The 23,328-nt window shown below is 44.8% G+C and overlaps 1 protein-coding gene across 1 annotated transcript in view; it reads left to right on the forward strand.

Moving 5' to 3' along the window:
* Window positions 1-23,328, forward strand: part of LOC144792123 (uncharacterized) — a 219,945-nt gene that overhangs the window by 142,250 nt on the left and 54,367 nt on the right. The window contains exon 12 of the mRNA XM_078666998.1: window positions 855-1,034. Coding sequence (XP_078523124.1) covers window positions 855-1,034 — 180 coding nt within the window. The remainder of the gene's footprint in view (window positions 1-854; window positions 1,035-23,328) is intronic.

The raw sequence follows: 23,328 nt of genomic DNA on the forward strand, positions 1-23,328 counted from the left end.
TATGTTTTAGTCTCTGCCCACATGTTGGTGTCCTTGAGTACACCATTTGATGCGGAAGACGTTGTGTGCTTCTACTGAAGAGGAGTGCTTGTATTGCACTTTGCCTTGTGGAAAAGCTTATGCTCAATATAGCAAACAATGATCAGGGCTATATGCCTGATCTCTCTATTACAAAAGTTATAGTAAAGGCATTAGGCCTGGCATATTTATTGTGAAAAGCATATGTTACAGAAACATACATTTAAGGGTGAATTGTTATTACCCTGTATTAAACGCTGTATAGAGGTATTTTATTATATGAAATCTCACAGAAATCCAATAGGTCTTTTAAAGGTGGAATGTTGGTGCTCCATGTTAAAGCCTTAAGACACGTATTTTGCTAAAAGCATTCACACAGATTACCTTAGTGAGCAGGGAATTTGGTGCTATTTGCCCTCTTTGACTAATCCTATGGGTAGAAGATCTGCACTGTAATAATTCTTGCTAGAATCGTCAGAAGACTTGACAGACTTAGTTGTCTGCCAAGATTTTGTTATGAAAATACAATAAAAAATGCATATGTCTGTACAAATATACACACATATAGGGTCTTTCAGTCAGCCTTCTTCTGCCATTGGTCTGTAGGAGTGTTATTTACACTCTAAGTCCATCCATGACAACATAGTGCTTGGGGTAATGGGTTAGCCCACTTCAGGCTTTTGATCTCTTGCCCTGTGAGTGGCCGCCAAGCAAGTTTCATGTGGGCCAGTCCATCAATAGGCTTTGCATGCTTCCTAACGTTGAAGAAGATTTTAAGTCCCATCTCCTCTGCCATGGTCGAAGATTGCTTGATTATTCTTTTCCCCACTCTATAGGGAAAGAAATTATTCTATGACCGTGAGATTGAGGTCTTGGAGCGGCATCGAAGACAGGCAAAGGAATGCCAGGAGCTACAGCACACGGTACATCTGCAGGACAGTGCCAAACATCTCAAATCCGAGCAGAAAAAAGAGTACGACAAGAGAAGATCATCTCTGCGTGGCAAGAAAGAGGAGGTGAGTTTTCATAAAGTACGTTATGCAATTGTGCTGCAAATTGGGTACCAACTATATAATGTTCTGGTTCTTTTGAATGAAATTGAAATTTCTCGAAAGGGTTTCTTTTGGAATTTTTTAGATAAATAATTAGGTGGAACAAATGTATGCATACAGACAGTATTTGTCATTGCAATGAAGACCAGTGAAAAAATGCTTTAATTGTAATTACCAGAACAATGATCCTACAGGATTAATTAAATATTGTTTGCAAAAGGCACAGCGAGTGCCCACCAGTAACTAAAGAATATTTCTTAAGAATATTATCTATGCATTCTTTAAACAATATCTACTTGAGTCCAAGCTCGTGTTGGCATATATCAGCAACATCAAACAGTACTAAACTGCAATAAAAACAGAGAAGACTTAAGAGTAGATTAGATAAAAAATAATATCTAAAATTCAAGTGTACAGTAGAGACGTTTGAAATTGCATACAAAATATTCCAAATTGAAACGTATATGTAAATGTAAATTGATACTTGTATAGCGCACTACTCACTCGCAAGGGTCTCAAGGCGCTTGTACGAATACCGCTGTGGAACCCATCCTGGCTTTCCCTGTGAGGTGTCCACTCCTGGGCACCCCCAAGGTGGAGGCAAGGCATCCTTAGCGTTGTGGGGGCCATTGTGGAGATTAAGCAAGCTATTGCCTAGAGTTGGACTCCATGATTGGAATAGGCACCGAGGCGAGAATTATCAGGTCCGTGGAATTTTGAGCCCAAGACCCGCCGAGGCGGGGAATTGAACCCTGGCTAGACCTCTGCATCAGGGTCTGCCGCTCTAACCATTGAGCCACACTTCTCCATATATAGCTGATCAATAGATGAACTCACTGTGCCCTTACTGAAATATTATAAACCATTTTGGCGTTCACAGAAAACACTGCTGATGTGGAATGAGAGCACTATAAAAATACTAGAGTACAATACCATAGTTTCTTTACATGAAAGAATCTTGGAATACATAGGCTGTCTATGTGTGTAAAACTTGAATGAAGAAGAAATACAGTGTAGACAGGCAGCTACTCATGTTATAAAAAAAATAAGGCAAACTAAATAATGTGGCACATCCCCTTTCACAGTTACCAGCAAACAAAGGTGTTACTCAAGAAACTGGAGAAATTAGGAGTCATTGAGACTGTCCAAGGGCCCATATCACAATTCTTGCCATAGTAGCCCTACAAGCCCAGATGACCATGCAAGGACAGAATTTGTGTGGACTTGATTTTCCCAAGCTGAGCCATGTGAGAAAGAAGGAGAACGAGAGAGAGATTTCACCGAACATGAATGAAATTCTAGCTCACCACAACTGGGCCTACTGATTCTTGAACTGACGCCTCAACATGAGATACCAACAACTTGAGCTGCAACTTGAACCATCACAAATTTCTTCACACACATAGGTCTGCTAAGGTTTTGTAGACTCACTTCAGAATGTCATCATGCCAGGGGTGTTCCAAAACACCACTATGAGATCCAGGCCGCCTTCCCAGAGTCCTCAATGTGGGTAATGACATCCTGGCCCCTACCAGTACACAAGGAGAGCATCATCAATAAGTCAAGGTGACCTTTCAACAGCTGCATGACTAGTCTACCCCTCTATCATGAGAAATGCTAGTTCTACAGGTCTCACCTTGAGTTCTTTGAATATGTGTTGCCAGCGAGAGGGTGATTCAAAAAAGGGGGTGGTGATGGACAGAGTATCTGAATTAAGCAGAACACTCCTACCCATGTCAAAAGATCAGGGCTTGATCCATCACCGTTTTTTAGCTCACTGCACCATCCCAGCTCAGAACCTGGCTACATGCAAATTAGTCTGACCCTGGCCCAGTGCATCATGGGAACAGGGCAGACCAGACTACCAAGCCAATTCTTTACTGGCAAGGAAACAAGCTTCCGGGGACCGGTTTCTGGCATTACAGCCGTCTTCGGCCCGGCTTGCTTGAATCCTGATGGTGCAGTGAGCAAGGGACTCACATCTGAGTATACCCTACCACACTTATGGTGGCCAAAACGATTCAAAAAAGGGGGTGGTGATGGACAGAGTATCTGAATTAAGCAGAACACACCTACCCATGTCAAAAGATCAGGGCTTGATCCATCACCATTTTTTAGCTCACTGCACCATCCCAGCTCAGAACCTGGCTACATGCAAATTAGTCTGACCCTGGCCCAGTGCATCATGGGAACAGGGCAGACCAAACTACCAAGCCAATTCTTTACTGGAAAGGAAACAAGCTTCCGGGGACCGGTTTCTGGCATTACAGCCGTCTTCGGCCCGGCTTGCTTGAATCCTGATGGTGCAGTGAGCAAGGGACTCACATCTGAGTATACCCTACCACACTTATGGTGGTCAAAACGATTCAGCGAGAGGGTGAATACTTACCCCAAAAGTCTGAGCAACATCAAGATCGCTGCCACCCCATCCTCCAAAATGTGTCAGAGACCAGCAGTTGTCTAGAAAATGCCAATTACAACAAACAATACATTTTACACATGGCCCCCCTGACTGAACACCTAGGGAGCTCTTTAGGAAGAACTTTGAGCAGAAGCTGGGACTAGTCCAGGAAGAGGCATTTCAGAAGACAAAGGGCTCCCTACTGTGATCTCTTACTCTGTGCCAGTAGTTGCATCAGGGGAGTGGTGCTGGCCCAGAAGGACAGTTGAGATGCCCTTGTTCCAGTGGTTTATTCCTCACCTACGGCACCTGCGGCATTGCATCAAGAAGTGGATATTCCAGCTCCTGGAGTACCAGAGTTGAAACCTCACCTGCCTAGTTATCGAAACACCACACACCAGATGGAAGAAGAAGAGGCCTCGGATGGAATAAAGTGAGCATGAAAGTGGATTCTCCCTTACCTTTGTGAGTCAATATGGAAGATGTTTTTGCCAAGATGGCAATCAATCCATCTCTCTATCTAGTGGCAAAGGTCCACCAGGACAATTCAATATATAAAGGAACCTCCTGAAGAGAACAGATTTTCATGACAGCCATGTGGTGGGAGATGGTTGCAGTTCTCAATATCTAGCATGACATTTCATACACTTCTGAGTGACTGATGCGATGAACAACGAATCTCTGACAGAATATCGAGGCTGAAAATATCGACAGACAAAATATCGACGTTGGAATATCGAAGGCAAGTATATCGACACCCTATCTACAACATGGTAAGTACAAAAATATCGAAACAAAAATATCGATGTTAAAAATATCGTAATTAAAAATATTGTTTTTTTAAAACAAAGGTAAAATTAAGTAAATAGTACTTATATATATTTTAAACTTATGTTGAAATGTGTTATAATGTTTAAAATGATTAAATAATACATATTTACTATTAAACATTTAATTAAAATTAATAATTAAATATATAGTATATACTTAAATAAATATAATATATACATTATTTCTTAAATAATTATAAAATATTAACAAATACTACAATTTAAAAATACATCAACACTCATAAAATAATAACATAAATAATAATAAATATTTATATTTAATAAATAACAACAATTAAATATACTTTCAATATTTTTAAAATTAATTAAATACAACATTATGTAACATCTTAAATACATAAATAAATATAAATAATATTGAATAGCATAAGTGTAAAAATTACTATTTAAACTCCAGTGAGTGCAACAGTAGGGAAAGCGTTGGATCGCGGGTATGTAAAAATGACTATTCCCACTCCAATGAGTACAACATTAGTGAAAGCGTTGGATAGCGTAAGAGTAAAAAATACTATTCCCACTCCAGAGAGTGCAACAGTAGGGAAAGCACTGGATAGCGGGTGGATAAAAATTACTATTCCAACTCCAGTGAGTGGAACAGTAGAGAAAGCATTGGATAGCAGGTATGTAAAAATAACTAATCCCACTCCAATGAGTGCAACATTAGGGAAAGCGTTGGATAGAGTAAGAGTAAAAATTACTATTCTCACTCCAGAGAGTGCAACAGTAGGGAAAACGTTGGATAGCGTGTGGGTAAAAATTACTATTCCAACTCCAGTGAGTGGAACAGTAGGGAAAACATTGGATAGCATAGGGGGAAAAATTACTATTCCCACTCCAGAGAGTGCAACATTAGGGAAAGCGTTGGATAGCGTAAGGGTACAAATTACTATTCCAACTCCAGTGAGTGGAAAAGTAGGGAAAGCATTGGATAGCGTATGGGTAAAAAATAATATTCCAACTCCAAAGGGTGCAACAGTATTGAAAGCGTTGGATAGCATAGGTGGGAAAATTACTATTCCAACTCCAGAGGGTGCAACAGTAGGGAAAACATTGGATAGCGTAGGGGGAAAAATTACTATTCCCACTCCAGAGAGTGCAACATTAGGGAAAGCGTTGGATAGCGTAAAAGTAAAAATTACTATTCACACTCCAGAGAGTGCAACAGTAGAGAAAACGTTGGATAGCGGGTGGGTAAAAATTACTATTCCAACTCCAGTGAGTGGAACAGTAGGGAAAGCGTTGGATAGCAGGTATGTAAAAATGACTATTCCCACTCCAATGAGTGCAACATTAGGGAAAACATTGGATAGCGTAAGAGTAACAATTACTATTCCCACTCCAGAGAGTGCAACAGTAGGGAAAACGTTGGATAACGGGTGGGTAAAAATTACTATTCCCACTCCAGTTAGTGGAACATTAGGGAAAGCGCTGGATAGCGTAAGGGTAAAAATTACTATACCAACTCCAGTGAGTGGAAAAGTAGGGAAAGCATTGGATAGCGTATGGGTAAAAAATATTATTCCAACTCCAAAGGGTGCAACAGTATTGAAAGCGTTGGATAGCGTAGGTGGGAAAATTACTATTCCAACTCCAGAGGGTGCAACAGTAGGGAAAACATTGGATAGCGTAGGGGGAAAAATTACTATTCCCACTCCAGAGAGTGCAACATTAGGGAAAGCGTTGGATAGCGTAAAAGTAAAAATTACTATTCCCACTCCAGAGAGTGCAACAGTAGAGAAAACGTTGGATAGCGGGTGGGTAAAAATTACTATTCCAACTCCAGTGAGTGGAACAGTAGGGAAAGCGTTGGATAGCGGATATGTAAAAATAACTATTCCCACTCCAATGAGTGCAACATTAGGGAAAACATTGGATAGCGTAAGAGTAACAATTACTATTCCCACTCCAGAGAGTGCAACAGTAGAGAAAACGTTGGATAACGGGTGGGTAAAAATTACTATTCCCACTCCAGTTAGTGGAACTGTAGGGAAAGCGTTGGATAGCGTATGGGTAAAAATTACTATTCCAACTCCAGTGAGTGGAACAGTAGGGAAAGCGTTGGATAGCATATGGGTAAAAATTACTATTCCAACTCCAGAGGGTGCAACAGTAGGGAAAGCATTGGATAGCGTAGTGAAAACAAATACTAGTCCAACTCCAAAGGGTTCAACAGTAGGAAATGCCAATAACTAAATATTTACAAAATATATTACACATACAAAATTGTAATTATCTACAATTAAATTACTTCCCACACTATTCCCCTATAAACCCACAACCCGCTCTGGTACTAAAACATAACATTTAATAAAAATTAACATTAATTGCCAATTAAATAATTAATTTGTCAAATAAAATAATTAATTGCCAATTAATAATTACTTTTAAATTACTTCCCACCCTATTCCCCTATAAACCCACAACCCACTCTTGTTCTAAAACATAACATTTAATAATAATTAACATTATTTACCAATTAAATAATTAATTTAAATATTAAAATAATTAATTGCCAATTAATAATTAAATAAAAAAAATAATAATTACAATTAAATTACTTCCAACCCTATTCCACTTTAAACCCACAACCCGCTCTGGTACTAAAACATAACATTTAATAAAAATTAACATTAATTGCCAATTAAATAATTAATTTATCAAATAAAATAATTAATTGCCAATTAATAATTACTATTCAATTACTTCCCACACTATTCCCCTATAAACCCACAACCCACTCTTGTTCTAAAACATAACATTTAATAATAATTAACATTATTTAGCAATTAAATAATTAATTTATCTATTAAAATAATTAATTGCCAATTAATAATTAAATAAAAAATTTAAATAATTACAATTAAATTACTTCCAACCCTATTCCCCTTTAAACCCACAACCCGCTCTGGTACTAAAACATAACATTTAATAATAATTAACATTAATTACCAATTAAATAATTATTTTATCAATTAAAATAATTAATTGCCAATTAATAATTAAATACAAATTTTAATTAATTACAATTAAATTACTTCCCACCCTATTCCCCTATAAACCCACAACCCGCTCTGGTACAGAAACATAACATTTAATAAAAATTAACATTAATTACCAATTAAATAATTAGTTTATCAATTAAACAATTAATTGCCAATTAATAATTACAATTAAATTACTTCCCACCCTATTCCCCTATAAACCCACAACCCGCTCTTGTACTAAAACATAACATTTAATAAAAATTAACATTAATTACCAATTAAATAATTAATTTATCAATTAAAATAATTAATTACCAATTAATTATTACAATTAAATTACTTCCCACCCTATTCCCCTATAAACCCACAACCCGCTCCAGTACTAAAACATATAATTTACTTAAAAATAAATTTATTAATATATACAAATAATACACATATAATATAAATTAATTTAAATACTTTACAAAAACATATAACACATACATAATAAAAATCTAAAAAATAATACAAATATCGATCTTAATAACATCGAAATTAGTTACATCGATATATATGCTATCGATATTACTAACTTCGATATTACTTACATCGATATAAATGAATTCGATATTACTTACCTCAGGGTCGATATTCTGTCCTACGATATTCTTGACATCGATATTCTGTACCTTCGAAATTTTAAACACGATATTTTGGTAGGTCGAAATTTTCAACTCGATATTTTGACTGTGTACCATGAACAACATTGCCTGCTGCCATAGCCAAGATAGCCATTTAAGTTGCCCAGAGCAGTCACCAAGTGTTGTTAATTAAACCCAAAGCTTGACTGTGGGAATGGGTCTGACTTTTAGGGATCAACCAAGTCACAAGCCCTCAACACACTTGACCCCCATAATCACAGAACCTCTAAGTCATATACTATGGGATTGCATCGACAATGAACTCTCTCTCTCTCTAGATGACAGGTTTATGGTGAAGGATAAACACTCAAAGTACTCTGAACTGGAGTTCCTGGACACCATTTGTGCTGACGCAGCCATACCAAAGATGGAGATCACATTAGGCACGTGCAGGTTTCTTGACAAACTAAAAACTGACAATGGCCCACTCTTTAGCACTTCTTTAGTCAACAAGGCAACCAACATAATGGCTCAAGGAACAAATAGTGTGAGCTAAAAGATAGATCCACCACCACTATCCAGAACGACAACCGTGTGCCCCTAAAAGACTGCTACCCTTGTGGCACATTTCAGACCTGGTCGAAAGTAAGCCTTTTCAGATGATCATAGGCAAGGATTTCTGAACACAACCCAGTCAGGTACATGTCAATCAATCAATCAATCAATCAATCAGACAGTTTTGTATAGCGCGCTGCTCACCCGTTAGGGTCTCAAGGTGCTGGGACAGAGGGGGGAGCCGCTACTGCTCGAAGAGCCAGGTCTTGAGCTGTTTCCTGAAGTAGAGGTGGTCCAGGGTCAGACGTAGGTGGGCGGGGAGGGAGTTCCATGTCTTGGCAGCCAGGTAGGAGAAGGATCTTCCTCCGGCGATGGATCTGCGAATGCGTGGAACGGTGGCGAGGGCGAGGTTGGCGGACAGTCGTTCTTTGAATGTGGTCCTTTTGGTGGTGCGGATCAGCTGGTGGTGTTTGCGGGTGGCGTTCTTGAGGGCTGTCATGTTCTCTGTTGTCTGGTCGTGGCGCCAGGCTTTCTCGAGGGTGCGGCAGGTTTTCTTGGAGTTCTTGAGGTCGTTGGTGAACCAGGAGGCTTTCTTGCTGCCGGGTTTGCTGGGAGGGTTCTTCAGTGGTGCGAGGTCATCGGCGCAGTTGGTGAGCCACTGTGTGAGGTTGCGGGCTGCTTCGTTGGGGTCTGTCGTGTTGGTGGGAGGTATTATTTACAACAAGGGGTGGTGATGGACAGAGTCTCTGAATGAAGCAGAGTACTCTCACCCAGTCAAGAGATCAGGGCTAGATCCAACACCGTTTTTTAGCTCATTGCACCATCCCAGTTTCAGAACCTGGCTGTATGCAAATTAGTCTGTCCCTGGCCCAGTGCATCATGGGAACAGGGCAGACCAGACTACAAAAGCCAATTCTTACACTGGGAAGGAAACAAGCTTCCGGGGACCGGTTTCTGCCATTTCAGGCGTCTTCGGCCCGGCTTGCTTGAATCCTGATGGTGCAATGAGCAAGGGACTCACATCTGAGTATACCCTTCCACGCTTAGGGTGGACAAAATTATTTACAACAAGGGGTGGTGATGGACAGAGTCTCTGAATGAAGCAGAGTACTCTCACCCAGTCAAGAGATCAGGGCTAGATCCAACACCGTTTTTTAGCTCATTGCACCATCCCAGTTTCAGAACCTGGCTGTATGCAAATTAGTCTGTCCCTGGCCCAGTGCATCATGGGAACAGGGCAGACCAGACTACAAAAGCCAATTCTTACACTGGGAAGGAAACAAGCTTCCGGGGACCGGTTTCTGCCATTTCAGGCGTCTTCGGCCCGGCTTGCTTGAATCCTGATGGTGCAATGAGCAAGGGACTCACATCTGAGTATACCCTTCCACGCTTAGGGTGGACAAAATTATTTACAACAAGGGGTGGTGATGGACAGAGTCTCTGAATGAAGCAGAGTACTCTCACCCAGTCAAGAGATCAGGGCTAGATCCAACACCGTTTTTTAGCTCATTGCACCATCCCAGTTTCAGAACCTGGCTGTATGCAAATTAGTCTGTCCCTGGCCCAGTGCATCATGGGAACAGGGCAGACCAGACTACAAAAGCCAATTCTTACACTGGGAAGGAAACAAGCTTCCGGGGACCGGTTTCTGTCATTTCAGGCGTCTTCGGCCCGGCTTGCTTGAATCCTGATGGTGCAATGAGCAAGGGACTCACATCTGAGTATACCCTTACACGCTTAGGGTGGACAAAATTATTTACAACAAGGGGTGGTGATGGACAGAGTCTCTGAATGAAGCAGAGTACTCTCACCCAGTCAAGAGATCAGGGCTAGATCCAACACCGTTTTTTAGCTCATTGCACCATCCCAGTTTCAGAACCTGGCTGTATGCAAATTAGTCTGTCCCTGGCCCAGTGCATCATGGGAACAGGGCAGACCAGACTACAAAAGCCAATTCTTACACTGGGAAGGAAACAAGCTTCCGGGGACCGGTTTCTGCCATTTCAGGCGTCTTCGGCCCGGCTTGCTTGAATCCTGATGGTGCAATGAGCAAGGGACTCACATCTGAGTATACCCTTCCACGCTTAGGGTGGACAAAATTATTTACAACAAGGGGTGGTGATGGACAGAGTCTCTGAATGAAGCAGAGTACTCTCACCCAGTCAAGAGATCAGGGCTAGATCCAACACCGTTTTTTAGCTCATTGCACCATCCAAGTTTCAGAACCTGGCTGTATGCAAATTAGTCTGTCCCTGGCCCAGTGCATCATGGGAACAGGGCAGACCAGACTACAAAAGCCAATTCTTACACTGGGAAGGAAACAAGCTTCCGGGGACCGGTTTCTGCCATTTCAGGCGTCTTCGGCCCGGCTTGCTTGAATCCTGATGGTGCAATGAGCAAGGGACTCACATCTGAGTATACCCTTCCACGCTTAGGGTGGACAAAATTATTTACAACAAGGGGTGGTGATGGACAGAGTCTCTGAATGAAGCAGAGTACTCTCACCCAGTCAAGAGATCAGGGCTAGATCCAACACCGTTTTTTAGCTCATTGCACCATCCCAGTTTCAGAACCTGGCTGTATGCAAATTAGTCTGTCCCTGGCCCAGTGCATCATGGGAACAGGGCAGACCAGACTACAAAAGCCAATTCTTACACTGGGAAGGAAACAAGCTTACGGGGACCGGTTTCTGCCATTTCAGGCGTCTTCGGCCCGGCTTGCTTGAATCCTGATGGTGCAATGAGCAAGGGACTCACATCTGAGTATACCCTTCCACGCTTAGGGTGGACAAAATTATGTACAACAAGGGGTGGTGATGGACAGAGTCTCTGAATGAAGCAGAGTACTCTCACGCAGTCAAGAGATCAGGGCTAGATCCAACACCGTTTTTTTACCTCATTGCACCATCCCAGTTTCAGAACCTGGCTGTATGCAAATTAGTCTGTCCCTGGCCCAGTGCATCATGGGAACAGGGCAGACCAGACTACAAAAGCCAATTCTTACACTGGGAAGGAAACAAGCTTCCGGGGACCGGTTTCTGCCATTTCAGGCGTCTTCGGCCCGGCTTGCTTGAATCCTGATGGTGCAATGAGCAAGGGACTCACATCTGAGTATACCCTTCCACGCTTAGGGTGGACAAAATTATTTACAACAAGGGGTGGTGATGGACAGAGTCTCTGAATGAAGCAGAGTACTCTCACCCAGTCAAGAGATCAGGGCTAGATCCAACACCGTTTTTTAGCTCATTGCACCATCCCAGTTTCAGAACCTGGCTGTATGCAAATTAGTCTGTCCCTGGCCCAGTGCATCATGGGAACAGGGCAGACCAGACTACAAAAGCCAATTCTTACACTGGGAAGGAAACAAGCTTCCGGGGACCGGTTTCTGCCATTTCAGGCGTCTTCGGCCCGGCTTGCTTGAATCCTGATGGTGCAATGAGCAAGGGACTCACATCTGAGTATACCCTTCCACGCTTAGGGTGGACAAAATTATTTACAACAAGGGGTGGTGATGGACAGAGTCTCTGAATGAAGCAGAGTACTCTCACCCAGTCAAGAGATCAGGGCTAGATCCAACACCGTTTTTTAGCTCATTGCACCATCCCAGTTTCAGAACCTGGCTGTATGCAAATTAGTCTGTCCCTGGCCCAGTGCATCATGGGAACAGGGCAGACCAGACTACAAAAGCCAATTCTTACACTGGGAAGGAAACAAGCTTCCGGGGACCCCTTTTCTGTATCGTTTTTGGCCACTTTAGGTGTGGCAGGGTATACTCAGACATGAGTCCCTTTCTCACTGCTCCATCAGGATTCAAGCAAGCCGGGCCGAAGAGGCTGAAATGCCAGAAACCGGTCCCCGGTAGCTTGTCTCCTTTCTGGTGAAGAATTGGCTTGGTAGTTTGGTCTGCCCTGTTCCCATGATGCACTGGGCCAGGGACAGACTAATTTGCATATAGCCAGGTTCTGAGCTGGGATGGGGCAGTGAGATAAATAACGGTGATGGATCAAGCCCTGATCTTTGGACTGGGTAAGAGTGGTCTGCTTAATTCAGACACTCTGTTCATCACCACCCCCTTTTCTGTATCGTTTTTGGCCACTATAGGTGTGGCAGGGTTTACTCAGACATGAGTCCCTTTCTCACTGCTCCATCAGGATTCAAGCAAGCCGGGCCGAAGAGGCTGAAATGCCAGAAACCGGTCCCCGGTAGCTTGTCTCCTTTCTGGTGAAGAATTGGCTTGGTAGTTTGGTCTGCCCTGTTCCCATGATGCACTGGGCCAGGGACAGACTAATTTGCATATAGCCAGGTTCTGAGCTGGGATGGGGCAGTGAGATAAATAACGGTGATGGATCAAGCCCTGATCTTTGGACTGGGTAAGAGTGGTCTGCTTAATTCAGACACTCTGTTCATCACCACCCCCTTTTCTGTATCGTTTTTGGCCACTTTAGGTGTGGCAGGGTATACTCAGACATGAGTCCCTTTCTCACTGCTCCATCAGGATTCAAGCAAGCCGGGCCGAAGAGGCTGAAATGCCAGAAACCGGTCCCCGGTAGCTTGTCTCCTTTCTGGTGAAGAATTGGCTTGGTAGTTTGGTCTGCCCTGTTCCCATGATGCACTGGGCCAGGGACAGACTAATTTGCATATAGCCAGGTTCTGAGCTGGGATGGGGCAGTGAGATAAATAACGGTGATGGATCAAGCCCTGATCTTTGGACTGGGTAAGAGTGGTCTGCTTAATTCAGACACTCTGTTCATCACCACCCCCCTTTTCTGTATCGTTTTTGGCCACTATAGGTGTGGCAGGGTATACTCAGACATGAGTCCCTTTCTCACTGCTCCATCAGGATTCAAGCAAGCCGGGCCGAAGAGGCTGAAATGCCAGAAACCGGTCCCCGGTAGCTTGTCTCCTTTCTGGTGAAGAATTGGCTTGGTAGTTTGGTCTGCCCTGTTCCCATGATGCACTGGGCCAGGGACAGACTAATTTGCATATAGCCAGGTTCTGAGCTGGGATGGGGCAGTGAGATAAATAACGGTGATGGATCAAGCCCTGATCTTTGGACTGGGTAAGAGTGGTCTGCTTAATTCAGACACTCTGTTCATCACCACCCCCTTTTCTGTATCGTTTTTGGCCACTATAGGTGTGGCAGGGTATACTCAGACATGAGTCCCTTTCTCACTGCTCCATCAGGATTCAAGCAAGCCGGGCCGAAGAGGCTGAAATGCCAGAAACCGGTCCCCGGTAGCTTGTCTCCTTTCTGGTGAAGAATTGGCTTGGTAGTTTGGTCTGCCCTGTTCCCATGATGCACTGGGCCAGGGACAGACTAATTTGCATATAGCCAGGTTCTGAGCTGGGATGGGGCAGTGAGATAAATAACGGTGATGGATCAAGCCCTGATCTTTGGACTGGGTAAGAGTGGTCTGCTTAATTCAGACACTCTGTTCATCACCACCCCCTTTTCTGTATCGTTTTTGGCCACTATAGGTGTGGCAGGGTATACTCAGACATGAGTCCCTTTCTCACTGCTCCATCAGGATTCAAGCAAGCCAGGCCGAAGAGGCTGAAATGCCAGAAACCGGTCCCCGGTAGCTTGTCTCCTTTCTGGTGAAGAATTGACTTGGTAGTTTGGTCTGCCCTGTTCCCATGATGCACTGGGCCAGGGACAGACTAATTTGCATATAGCCAGGTTCTGAGCTGGGATGGGGCAGTGAGATAAATAACGGTGATGGATCAAGCCCTGATCTTTGGACTGGGTAAGAGTGGTCTGCTTAATTCAGACACTCTGTTCATCACCACCCCCTTTTCTGTATCGTGTTGGTGGGAGGGTTCTGGCTGAGGGAGGTGATGAGCTGGTCGGCGGTGATCTTGCTCCAGCTTCTGCGGGGGACCTGTTGTGGGATGTGGTGGGTCGTGGTTCTCCTGAAGTTAAAGTGGACGCAGCTGTGATCTGTACAGTGTAGTCCGGTGGAGTGGCTGAAGGAGATGTGCTTGCTGGAGGAGAAGATGGGGTCAAGTGTATGGCCGGCGTGGTGGGTGGGGGTGGTCACCAGTTGCTTGAGTCCGAGGTTGGCGAGGTTGTCCAGCAGGGCGGCGGTGTTGCTGTCATTGTTGTTCTCCAGGTGGAAGTTGAGGTCTCCGAGGAGGATGTAGTCTGAGGAGGTTAGGGCGTGCGGGCTGACGAAGTCTGCAATGGCTTCGCTGAATTGTGTGCTGGGTCCCGGGGGTCTGTAGATGAGGGTGCCTCTGAGGGTGGTCTTAGGGTCGGTGTGTATCTGGAAGTGAAGGTGCTCGGCGGTGGTGAGGGTGTCGTCGGAGTTGGTCGTGATGCGGATGGTGTTTCTGTGGATGATGGCGATGCCTCCTCCGGTTTGGTTGGCGCGGTCCTTCCGGGTGATCTTGTAGCCATCCGGGATGGCTATGGTGATGTCGGGGGCTGAGGAGGCGTTCATCCAAGTTTCTGTGAGGAAGGCGACGTCTGGTGATGATGTGTCGAGGAGGTTCCAGAGTTCAACGGCGTGTCTGTGGACGGAGCGGGTGTTGAGCAGGATGCACTTGAGGTGGTTGTTGCTGGTGCCTGGCTTGGCGGGTGCGGTGCAGGTTCGGAGGCAGGTGAATTTGCAGGCTTGAATGGTGAAGGGTCCGTGGGCGCGTTTCGGGGTGGCTCGGTAGCAGGCGGGGTTCCGGCCGGCGTTGAGTGCGTAGAGGGTGGCGGCGCCGTACGTCCCTTGGGTGGGCTGGCATCGTCGAGGACCAGGGGTCCTGGCGCTGGGCGCGGTCCAGGCATGGACGGGCGCAAACGGGCTTGCCTTTGGCGCACCTTCGGCGCACAATAGGCGCGCCCGCTGCACGGTCGCGCAGTGGTCGCCATAAGAGGGCAGGAGGGGAGGAGGGATCAGCTGGGAGGCGGGAGGGTAGGGAACCACTGAGTGCAGGGTGGCGGGGCCGCACGGGAGGCAGCGGCGGGAAAAACGGGGCTGAGGAGCCCGAAGGGAGATGGCAGGCACTCACTCACTCAGGGTACAAAAAAGAAGGGGGGCGGGCAGGCACACGTGGGGGCACTCACTCACTCGGGGTACAAAAAAGAAGGGGGGCGGGCAGGCACACGTGTGGGCACTCACTCACTCGGGGTACAAAAAAGAAGGGGGGCGGGCAGGCACACGTGGGGGCACTCACTCACTCGGGGTACAAAAAGAAGGGGGGCGGGCAGGCACACGTGGGCACGGGAACAAGAGGCACAGGCAAGTCTCCAGGGGTCGGGGCACCGATCTGGAGGGAGAAGCAGGCAGGAGCAGCGTCAGGTCAGGCGGAGCTGCAGCGGTGGGGGAGCGACCTACCCGAGGGTCAGCTGGTACTTGTGCTGGTTTAAAAAATATGTGCGACCAGCGCCGTCCAAGGTAGGACATGGACTTTGTGAGAGCTAGGACAAAGGCAGTGATGGTGAGCATGGCAGCTCGGGTAGCAAAGTCTGCACTCAACCCCTGGACAGTGGATTGAGGTAGGGAAATCCTGGCATGGAATACACCCAACGCACGTGGAGCATCCTGCCTTCATTCCCCAACGAGCCACATGAGACCAGCCAGAGGCCCGAGAATAAATGCACAATTTATTAAAATTAATACCTGATTAAATTAGTGTGCACTGCAATCCAGTTTGCACAGATGATAGTTCAGATCATAAAACCTTTTAGTTATTTCTGAAAATGATGACATACACAGTCATATGGAGTCCCTCAGAAACCATGCCGCTTTCACCGTAAACAATGACTTGTCAACATTTGCAGCCTGAACCTCACCATGTTAAGGTTAGGATTCAGTGAATCTCCCCAAATAGATTTTTTTGCAGTTTTATATAGCGCAAGCTCGACTCCGAGGTATTGGAGCACTTCAAATGAGCACCAGTTACATTACACAAGGTCAGATCATTTTTGGGGGGCACAGGGAGATTAAGTGATTTGCCCAGAATCACAGCATGTTTTGCCCACGCAGAACCTTGATCCTGGCTCCCCGAGTCCAAGGTCGGAATCTCTGGATGTAACACCACATCCTCTCCCCCAGTGCATAATTTGAGTCGGTGGTTTCAGTGCTTGGCACCATCACTTTATTGTCAACACTGGCACATAAGACAGTGTGCCACATGGTGGCACTGTTTATCCAAGTTAGAGGTCAGCGTAACAACTGTTATTTATTAATTCAATATACATTAAAAAATGACTTCTACCTGCCTCCCAGCCATTCTTATAGATTTCTGGGCGTGAAATAGTCTGAATTGTCATACTTGTAGTAGTTTGGAAGTAGTTGTGTTGGTACTGTCATTGGCAGAGCTGGCAGTGGCAATGGGTGGCACAAGTTGCAGTGACTTCCTCATGAGGGCTTGGCACTTATTTTCTTTTGACAACTTAAGCACTGCTCTCTCCTCTCCCCTAGAGAATTCCCTGGACGTGCACAAACGATTGTGTGTATTTCAACAAGAAAACTAAAATATTATGTAGAATCGTTCTGAGAGTGAAATGCATCTGTTAAAAGCACATATAACCAATTAGCTAAACATATATTTGCTGAGCTCTGAAGTTTTAAAAATTCTAAGGACAGACAACTAATTACCATATTTGATCACATCATAGTACATGAGATCACACAACCTTTGACATTAATGATAATGTATTAGCGAAATGAACGAAAAACGAAATAAATATAAAATACATGAAATAACACCTCCCTACAACAGTCTCATGAGCGGCTTATAAATGTAGCAGAGTAGCGCTGTGCAGTGTCCAATCGGCTTTTACAAAGTCAACTGAGTGATGGCCTGCCCCTGTGGTGGAGTGGTTCCTGGAACTGCTTCAGATTGCAAAAGCTGCTCTGTAGAGAGGAAAGCTTTGAATGGTGTAGCATCTTGCAATCAAGTTTTAGCTCTTTTCACCAACTGGGAAATGTAGCCTTCTGTGAGTAAAAGCTCAAGCCAGCCTGCAAATGTGTCAGTGTCACTCACAATGAGTGAGTCTTGAGTTCTGTGTGTTTGGGCCTTTATGTTTGTTCGGGCTTTCTGGTGCACTTTCTAACAGACATTTACACACACACACACACACACACAATTAAATATATCCTGCGCCTACTCAAGGAGGTGTTTGATGCTATTGCTGCATCAAATTATCTTTGTATTATGTTATAGCTTAACTGTGTACTATATTTTAATAAGATGTACTTTGAAGAAAAGGTACTCTGTAGAGTCATATATATCTGTCAGTCTTGGCTTTTAGAAATATGGATCCTCATTTATCAACTCATATTTCTGGCACAAAAATTCATTTCACGATCTCACAACTTTGTTGAACATCATTCTCGATGCTATTGCTGCATCAAATTATCTTTGTATTATGTTATACCTTAACTGTGTACTATATTTTAATAAGATGTACTTTGAAGAAAAGGTACTCTGTAGAGTCATATATATCTGTCAGTCTTGGCATTTAGAAATAGGGATCATCATTTATCAACTCATATTTCTGGCACAAAAATTCATTTCACGATCTCACAACTTTGTTGAACATCATTCTCGGAGGAAAGAAGCAAGGTAGCTGTCTAGGAGTAGCTAAGTACAAATTTAAGTGGGTTCTTAATTACCTAACAGAAATGTTTCAAGACAAACAGCAATCACCTTTGCAACCCTAGACACATGAATGTAGGGACACAGCAGGCGACCAAAGGCGTCTGTCTCTCTCTTCAAATGTTGTTCTAACTGTTTTAAATGTCAGTGTAACTAGCTACCAATGTCCTAGTAATCTCTAGGCCTCCCACTGGTCTCCCTGTCCTTCAGTGTCATCTCCAGAAGTTTCAGAACTGTTGTAGCGCTGCTTTTTGTGACATGACACTCTCATGGAATTAAAAAACCTCATAAATTGGGTCAGTCCTCTTCCTACATTGGTCTGTTTAGCTGTCATTCAGATGGTGCTTCCGCCCACAACAGACTACAGTGCCAAAGCGGGTGGGCCAATGCTTTTCCTTTCCATTCGGTGTCCTCTTTAGGTCTCAGCCACCGGACAGCTTCTGCTGTAGGCGAAAGCCTCTTGTGGACATAACATCATAGTACCATAGGTTCAAAGTCCCCCACCCCCGACACACTGCTTACCATTGATGGGCGGTATTGTCACTCTCATTTGCTTGCCAGTGACTCCCCCCTGTGCCCCGATTCTCTGGACCTTCCCAAGTAGCGATGATTTTTTCGCCTGCTTGAAAGTGCCTGCAACTCACAGTCGCACTTTCCACAGTTTTTTCCACACACCTTAGCGCATGTGTAGGACCTTAACACATGGCTTTTCCTTTTGCCACTCACTCACCCTGGTCCTGAAGAAAGTCCCGCCTAGACTCTACAGGGACTGAAACATGTAGACCATCATTTAGTCAACTTAGTAATCATAATTTTTTTACTACTAGTTGCAACACATAGTTTTATCTTTACACCCTGGGCCGCCACAAATAAATTACTAGGCAAGGATTCCCAGAGGTGCATTTTAACATTCACCTTCATCTACTTCACACTATCGCACGACACCCGCTCCGCTGTAGTCAGGCGTTGAAGCACAACCAGGCGGCACTCGGCTGCCTGGTTGGACCCCGATGATGAAGCATGACACCAACCAGGTTGGTGTGTGAGGGGTTTTAAAACAAAAACTGCATGTGCCCAGCTGACACAGCTACGCTTACAGGTGACATGGAATACTAACCAGATTCCATCACGCCAACACAGTGGGCCAGTCCTCGTTGTTTATCTGAATTTACCTCAGGGGTAGGGACTCGCCCCTCATAACCCTTGCTCTCCATTTTGGTTATTCTTAGTATTTTCTCAAGCACCTCCTAAAGTCGTTAAATCAGGTCAGTTTTAAGTTTTGTCAATTATTTTTATTGGCATTTTCATATTTTACCGTATTAAACATTGGTATTCGAGGTTTGAATTTGTTACACATTTTCTTGCATGCTCCTTATACATTACTAGCAGCCCGTACCGACCTTGTCTGGGAGCAATCAGGCTTCCCCGACCCACGCCTGCCCCGACATTGTCCAGCATTTCGGGCCCCCGCCCGCCCCGTCCCCCGCCTGCCCCGACCCCCGCCTGCCCCGACATTGTCCCCCGAGCCTTAAAAAGGGGACATATGATAGTCACAGCAGTGCACTATAATGTAAAATCGTCTCACTGTATTGCAGCTATTACTCCAGCCTTCGCCTGGAAATTACCATTTCCATGTGTTTAGAGTGGGGATAAACCAAACCAGATTTCCTGGCTTTCCTTCCGGCTGCTTGCTTTCCCTGTCCCCGCCCGCCCCGTCCCCCACCTGCCCCGACCCCCACCTGTACCGACATTGTCCACCGGAGCCTTAAAAAGGCGACATATGATATTCACAGCAGTGCGCTTCGGGCTGTTTGCTTTCCCCGTCCACATGAAAAGTACCACGAAAAGAGGGCACATTTAAACACGGCTCCAAAGTTGACAGATCACTTTCGCCTGTGGGGTCTCTTTGAGCGGGGTTTACCCTTGACGGAGCTCGGCTGAAACGCTGAAACGCTGGCGCTCTGCAGTTAAACTTCCTGAGCTGTTATGAGCATGATCGTGGTAGTTTGGAGCCTTACATCACCCCGTCCCCCGCCTGCCCCGATCCCCGCTGCCTTACCTCAGCCGCCGCTCCTCATTCCACCGCTCCTCGCCGCTCGTCACCGATCCTCCCGCGTGCCATGTCCGCCGCTCCTGGACGCCGCTCCTCCCCGTGCTCCTGACGTCAGCACGCAGGTCGCAGCCGGCGCTACTTCGAGGGGACTACTTTTTTTATAATGTAATTTTTTTAAATATAACGTATTTTTTAACTTTTTACAGCCTATGTCCATCTGCACACCCTGAGGATTCCATCGATGTATCGGTTGTGTGGATTGGCGCTGTGGTTCCCGAGTTTACCCGCCTCAAAGCCTCAAAGTTCTTCCTTTATAATAGTAGTATAGATTTATAATTACAGTCACGTGCCTAGGATGGCACCTACATTGAGCTTAATAGTACTGCGTGTGTGCATATAATTACGTGGAATACTCAGTTACATATTCAAATGTATCTCCTTCCTATTGATTACCGTTTTGGTAACTACCGCGGTTAGTTTTAAGTTTTAGTGGAATTCAGTGTTCAGGGACGGAAGAAAGATTTTTTTTAATAGAAATTAATTAAAACGACCTGCTTATCTGCATAAGGTCAAAACGTATTCAACATCCTTACAACAGTGAATATCAATTTTGGATTATATATATCAGTGGCGGCTGGTGACATAGGGAAGTGGTAGGGGCGTAAAATTATTTTCATACTGCACCGTAGCCAGCGTGCCCGAACAACCTAAGGGGAGTTCAGGGGGGGTTTCTCCCCGGGGGAAATTTGAAAAAAGAGTGGACAAATGGTGCATTTTCATGCAAATTTGAGGAAGCAGGAAGGTTAATAAAGCAATTCTGAAAGTGCTGCTGCAACCGGTGCTCACTAGGCCTCTGTGCCTTTAAAGACCACTATTGACCTGTGTCCTCTAAGGTACACATTGTCCTGCAGCGCTATGTTCTCTAGGCATCCTGGCTTCAAGGAGCTGCAGCATCTTGAGCTCTTTGCACGGCCTTTGCTTCCTAGGCAAGGGCTTCAAGGAGCTGCAGCGGCTTGTGTTTTATAGGCAGCAAGGGCTTCTAGGAGCTGTAGCGGCGTGTGCTCCCTGCTTAAACCTTAAAGTGAGCTCTAGGCATCACCGGCTTCAAATCTCTAGCTTCTGCATTATGCGCTCTGGACCCCCGAGTCTCATGGAGCTGCTGCGGCTAAGGCTTCCCGAGCCGCAGCCTCTTCTGGTTGTGCTCCGACGGGCTTCAAGGCGCTGCACACTCTCATTGTGCCTCCAAAGCTTGGAGTTCAACCATTTTAGCTGAATCGAAGGCTGGGGGAATAGGAGAGTCCCAGCAGGTGAGGAGGTATCACTTAGAATTAAGGGATGTGTGTGTGTAGGGGGGATGGTCGTATCATTCATATTCAGCAATCCAAGGAAAAGTAGTCTCCCGCAGTCCCTGCTCGAGGCTGTTCAGGCACTGTATTCTTGTATTGATTGAGGAGCTCTGGTGGCGAGGCTGTTAGATGCTGAAGTGTGGGAAATCTCTTTTCTTAAATAACAACTAAAAGGTTCACACCTCACCGAATACAATCAAGATGTATACATGAGTCCAGCCCTGCCTGAGGCAACTACTGGCATGCAATTTTTTAAGTAAATCCAAAATGGGCCGAGCGGAGAGGGTTGGATATTGCTGATCTGTCTCCAGGGGCATCTTTGGGTGGTCTAGGGATGGGGTGTAGGTCTAGAGGGAGGGTGGGCTAGGATGGGTAGGTCAATTTTCTTATTGTGACTGTATGTGCATGTATCATTTATTGTCGATGGACTTCTGATGCTATTGATGTGCTATGTTTTGGAGCTGGTTTTTATGTAATAAAAAGATTTTCAACAAAAAAAAAAAGTAAATCCAAAATAACATACAATAAAACAAAATAAAACAGAACAAAACTAAAATAAAAACTAAACAAAGCAAGGATATGCTCTGTCTTGGTATAAATAAAGTAAAAAGTCACGATTAAACCTAGTTCTGCACATTAAAAAACAAGTACAAAATGTACACTGCTTAAATACACAGATTTGATTTTAATCAATAGTCGCAATTCTGTTTTTCAAAGGGCACAACGTTCAGTTCTATATGTCATGGATTGTACAATCACATTCATTGTTTGTATTGCACTGAAATCGATAACTCTGACTGCAGAAGAGACCTCCAATGCAATCCCGAGGTTCTTTGTGCAATATTGCCAATTATTCACCAGGTCTTACATAACGGGACACACTCAAATTCAAAATACCCTGCCAAAGAAGGAGCCTTTAAATACACACAATCGCCATCTTTCCTGCCTTGAAATTGTTGCCTTAGCACTTCCGTTTTACAAATGCAATTTGTTCTGCTGGCGTGGACAACAGCAGATTATAATGCGCTTGCCGCGGTGGTAATATTTTTTGAGAAAAAGCTTGCTATCATTAAGGACCGCTGTTCTTTTCTGCTGAAATCCACAATTACTTTACTGTATAGGCCGGCAAGAGCACATCAGAGATAACACCGAGCCAGGTTCGGACCCAATCAGACTTCCACACGAGGCTGCATCAAATCCAATATTTACACGAGGCTGTTGGAATGTCAATGTCGGGTTCGGGTGAAATCAGATGTTGACGTTGGCGCAGACCAGAGCCCTGTTTGCACTTGAACTTATTACGTCAGACTAAAGGCCTACTCCGGGCCTGGGCACAGATAAAGGCTGTCTCGGGCCAAACGACATCACATCACATGTACACTTTGCCACTGTTTCTGAGAGATATAAATAACCCTCCAATCCTACAGTATTGTTAATACATTTTATTCTCCTCTCCTGGCTTTGACTGAAAGCGGGATCCCTCCCACTTCAGACAGTTACAATTAAATTAGTTTTGATTACTCACTAGCGACGCTGATCTGAATCCGATTATAATTAATCAGTGACCAAAGCACGAGCGAGCGAGCAGCAGGCAGGCACTTAGCAGCACACAAGGTGTCTGTGGCACGTGCCGCGGTGTACTTAGACGCCATGTAGCTCGTCGTCAGTCACGCTAACAGTACGCTTACTGCCTGGAAATGGCCAATCACTGTCTGCATGGCTTCATAAGCCATGACAGTGATTGGTCATGCTTAGACAACAGTGCCACCCACGCGCCGCGCACAATGAGCCAATCCAGACACTGCTCCAGCAGCGCCAGAATTAGGATTCGCTTGAGCAGGGGATACAC

The sequence above is a fragment of the Lissotriton helveticus genome, chromosome 11, assembly GCF_964261635.1.
Source record: "Lissotriton helveticus chromosome 11, aLisHel1.1, whole genome shotgun sequence".
NCBI lineage: Eukaryota > Metazoa > Chordata > Amphibia > Caudata > Salamandridae > Lissotriton > Lissotriton helveticus.